Source organism: Bison bison, unplaced genomic scaffold (genome assembly GCF_000754665.1).
Source record: "Bison bison bison isolate TAMUID 2011002044 unplaced genomic scaffold, Bison_UMD1.0 scf7180017864135, whole genome shotgun sequence".
Lineage (NCBI taxonomy): Eukaryota > Metazoa > Chordata > Mammalia > Artiodactyla > Bovidae > Bison > Bison bison.
In genome coordinates, this window is record NW_011494707.1 from 6822854 (window position 1) to 6827631 (window position 4778).

The following is a 4778-nucleotide window of genomic DNA, read 5'->3' on the forward strand; positions in this document are numbered from 1 at the left end:
ATGGTAGCCTTCACCTGTAGCACACATAGGAGAGATGGGGGCAGAGCGAGGCCCCAGGGGGAGACAGGAAGGGTCAGGTGGGGCTCCCAAAGCACGCCAGCAGGCAGACGGAGCCACCATGCAGTACCTCCCGCCTGGAGCACCACCTCCCCCCAGGCCCGCCCGGTCTCAGGACCCCCTTCCTCTATGGCTCCCAGGTGGCCAGTGGGAGCCTTAACGGGGACAGGTGGTGGTACTTCCTGGGTTGGGAGTGGTTATTTGAACACCTACTATGGACAGGCATGTGTCTCTATCCTCATACTTCCCACTTGAGAGATGGGGAACTGAGACGCAGAGTGGGTCATTTATTTAAGGTCTAGTTCCTACAAATATGAAATTCTGCATGCAGCTGCACCCAGAATGAACTTGTTCAAACATCCACCTGACCCCGCATTGCTGTTGCTGACCTGCCCTTGACTTTCTCTTGCTCTCAGAAGACATTCCAAACCTCAGTACACCCTCTGACCTCACCCGCCCGCTATGCACTATCTGCCGGTCTCATGGGATCCTTCTCTTGGCTTCTTCTCACTTCAAGGCCTTGACCCTTGCTGTTCTCCCTGCCTGCAACGCTCTTCGCTGCTCTTTCCACGGCTGATTCCTTCACCTCCTTCAGGGATGTCAAATGTCACTGCTCAGAGCATCCTATCCAAGCAGGCCCCCGACTCTTGGTCCCTATCTCATCACTTGTCTTTATTTTATTTACAGCATCTATCATTACCTGATATCACCTTTCTTATTAGCCTAATTGTTTCCTAACCCCACCACCACTGGCCTGCAATCTCCACCAAGGCAGAAACGTCATCTGGCACGCAGTGGGAGTTCTGAAAATGTTTGCTGGGTGGATGAGTAGGTGGATGGTTGAGTGGACGAATGGGTGAGTGAACAGGTAGATGGGTGGGTGGAAGAGTAAAAAAGTGGGTCTGTAAGAGGCTGGGGGGGATAGACGGATGGCAGGATGGGTGGATGACTGGGTGAGTGAAGAGTTAGATGACTGGGTGAGATGGATAGAAGCCTGAGTAGATGGGTGGGTGAGTGGGTGGAAAGGAAAATGGATGGATGAATGAATGAACAGGTAGGAGTGGGTGGGTGGACAAAGCAGCATAGGAAAGAAGAAATACTGTAAACTTCAGATTCAGACTGTCCTGAGTTTGAGTCCCAGGTGGTCACTTGCTAGCTGTGAGAACACAGACAAATCTCTAAACTCCTTAAGGACTCAGTTTCTTCCTCCCTAAAATGGAGCCATCATCATCTGAGTTTATGGTGGCTGTGAACATTAAGGAGTATGAAGTGTCTGGAATCTTACTTGGCACATAGTAGGCGTTCAATAAAGGTGAGTCGTGCCCCCCAGCCTCTTCCCACACCCAGTGCTGTGTATGCTGGGAGGTCCCGAGCCCTGGGCGGCCAGCAGCCGTGGATGTGGGGTGAGGGGAGCAGCAGATGGTTACCCTGCCATATGGAGTGCCGTCCTTTCCTTTCGGCTGTCCTGGCCCCTCAGGATCATCCAGGGGAAGCCCTGTCTGGGCCTCTGAGGCAGCGCTGTCCTTCTCAGGCACTAACTTCATGAACCTGTCATTTAGAGCAAATAAAGACAAATCAGTGTCTCTCCTCATGCCGTGTATGGTAGCCACTGAGCCACTCACTCACTCATTCGTTCATTCAACTAACACTGTGAGCACCAATTAGGTGCCAAGCTCCCATTCTTCATCTGCAGTGCCAGCTAGATGCCACCTATTACCCCAGAGTTGGCCAAGCCTGTTCTTCCAATGCCATCTCACTGAAGGAGCTTCTCGGCTTTCATTTTGGCCTGAGCATTGCTGCAATCATTTTGCACCTGCTGTTTACTCTCAGATTTGTCAGTCCAGGTTTTCAGGAAGTCTGCTGAACGCTTTCGGATTGTTCCTATTAACTGTGGCTGAGTAGGCAGATGACCTTAAGTATGAATTGCCATTTACTGTGAAACCATGGGGCAGTTGACTAATCTCTCCATGCCTCAGTTTCCTCAGATGTAAAATGGGGATACTCTATGTCTGTCTGACTATCTATCAATCATCTATCAACCAATCATCTACCCATCAATCTATTTATTCATCTATCAATTTATCTTTGTGATATTGTGATTTATGTTAAGAAATATGTATTTGGTCTTTGACCCCATCCCTGACACAGAGCTCCTAAAACCCTTGTAAATTCCTAAGTGAGAAGAGCCTTGAGAGCATCTCTGTTCTACTGAGATGACTCTGGCTGGGTTTCTGGATCGGGGCTGGTAACCAGAAAAACTAAGCCATGATTAGAAGCTTGGGATTTTCAGCCCCACCCCAATTCTCCAGCGAGGGAAGAGGGGCGGGAAATGGAGTTAATGATGAATCATGCCCACATGGGGAAGGCTTCACAAAGCCCCAATAATATGGGATTTGGGGTGCTTCCAGGTTTGCGCACACACCCAGAGGTTGACACACGGGGCTCCATGCAGACAGAAGCTCCTGTGTGCGGGACCCTCCCAGACCTCACCCTGCATGTCTCTTTATCTGGCTATCCAGTTGATCGCACCCTTCAATACACTGAGTGCTGTGGGCTATTTGGGCAAATTAATCAAACTCAAGGAGGGTGTGACGCAAGCCCCCGATTCGTCCCCAAGTAGGACAGAAGTTGTGTGAACCCTGGGGACCTACTACTTGTGACTGGCATCTGAAGTTGGGGGAGCAGGTTTGAGGGATTGAGCCCTTCACTTGTGGGAGCTGATATTCTTTCCAGGTGGTCAGCGTCAGAACTGAGTTCAATTGTAGGACATCCTGTTGGTGTTGGAGAATCGCTTGCTGTGAAGGTTTGCGGGGAGTAGGGGAGCACCTATCTGGTGTCAGAAGTGAATGATGTAGTTGTGTGAGAGCTTCCCTGGTGGCACAGTGGTAAAGAACCTGCCTGCCAATGCAGGAGACACAGGTTTGAACCCCAGGTTGGGAAGATCTCCTGGAGAAGGAAATAGCAACCCACTTCAGTATTCTTGCCTGGATAATCCCATGGATAGAGGAGCCTGGCGGGCTATAGTCCATGGGGTCACAAAAGAGTCGGGCACAACTTAGCAATGAAAAGACAGTGATGGAGAGAAAGGGGGTTGATGATTAGCAAGTTTTTCCAATACAATATTCACCTACCTGCATCTATGTATCTGTTTTTCTCTGTCTTGCTATTTGTCTACCTACCTACCTACTTACCTCTCTATCTATCATCTATCTACCCATCATCTATCTACACGTCTATCTATCTTCTCTTACTTAGGATACTATACACCGTGGGCCTGCCCAGCGAATGGCCCAGGAGTGCTCTGGGTGACTGGCTGTGATGGGAGGAACTGGGCCCAGCCTCAGGGACTGAGGCCCCTCCACTGCCCCTTGTAGTCCCCCAACAATTGGCACTTAAGTTCTCACTCTCCGGTGCCCAGTGGTCTTATTGTTCTGTTTTACAAGGTCACTTTCCATAAAAATGGAGCGCACAGGTGGCCCATTCCCCTGCTGCAGATGGCACCTCAGTGAGTCCATCAGTGAGCGGCTAGAGGGAGCTGGAGAAAGGGGGACACCAGGCCTCCCCCTGGTGACCCCGCCAGCACCAATTTACGCCAATGCCCCTCAAAGCATGAGCCATAGGGCCTGGCACGGACAATAACAAGCATGGCCTGACTCCTTCTTTGCATCGGCCCTGCCCCGCTGCAGTCACAAGACAACTCTGACAAACTCCACAGCCTTCATCACACCTGAGGGCAGATTGGTCATTCTGTGAAAGGGACACGTGGGGACTCAATCATTTTGGCTAACTGACCAGCCAGTGGTCTCTGATGAGTCGTCCTGCACTGGGCCCCGTGGTGGGTCTTCAGCAGGTGTTCAACCCAGAATGGTTGGGGCCGCCCCACCCTCCTGAAATGCAGGCGGTATAACACAGTGCCTCTGCTTCGGCCTCGGCTTTCGGGCCCTCCCTGTGCTCAGCACCACAGCGAACTCACCTCTCTGATCTGCCCTCAGGCCTCCCACCCGCAGCAGAGCCTCTGGGGTCCTTGGCACCGGCCGGGGGTTCTGTGTCTGCAAGATCAAGAGAGCCGCGTCACTCAATGGAGGTCCGCACCTCGGGGTCCTGATGCTGGTTCTGACACCCACTGGCTCTGCTGCCTCCGCTCACTGAGCATTCGCGTCCTCTCACCTGGCTCCTTCTCTCTCACCCTGTCCTCCCTGGGTTCTTCCCAGAACCTCATTCATTCACTCACTTATTCACTTGGCAAAAATAACCAAGCATCTGCTATGAACTTGGGGCTGGGAAACAGCAATAATCACTGCACCAAGTCCAACCGCTTGAGTCCCCCTAGTGCCCTTGTCACAAGCAGTCCACTGTTTCTGGAATGTTCTTTTCCATGTAGCTCTCACCCAATCTCAGATGTCCTCTCCCCAAGGAAAGACCCTCCTGCCCACCATCCCCCAGGCTGGGAGGGTCCTATCTTCAAGCCTCAGGTGGGTGACACAGTGAATCAATGTTTAGGGACTTAACCAGAGTGAGCTACTGCTTAGCAGAGGAGGCGGAGCCTGGGATGGGGGAAAACTGGCTGTGAGCCCCAGCTCTGTCTTGCAGGGGCAGCAAACAGCATACAGATGGAGGTTCAAAGCCTGACACTGCCACTTACGAATCAGGTCAACTTGGACCAGTTCTTGAACTTCTGGGCTTCAGTTCTCATCTAAAAAATGGAGGTTCCCCGTGTCATA

The 4778-nt window shown here is 51.7% G+C and overlaps 1 protein-coding gene across 1 annotated transcript in view; it reads right to left on the reverse strand.

Moving 5' to 3' along the window:
• The window catches only part of ABCC6 (ATP-binding cassette, sub-family C (CFTR/MRP), member 6), a 68921-nt gene that overhangs the window by 20997 nt on the left and 43146 nt on the right, over window positions 1-4778 (reverse strand). The window contains 3 exon segments of the mRNA XM_010839910.1: window positions 9-14; window positions 1485-1605; window positions 4031-4106. Coding sequence (XP_010838212.1) covers window positions 9-14; window positions 1485-1605; window positions 4031-4106 — 203 coding nt within the window.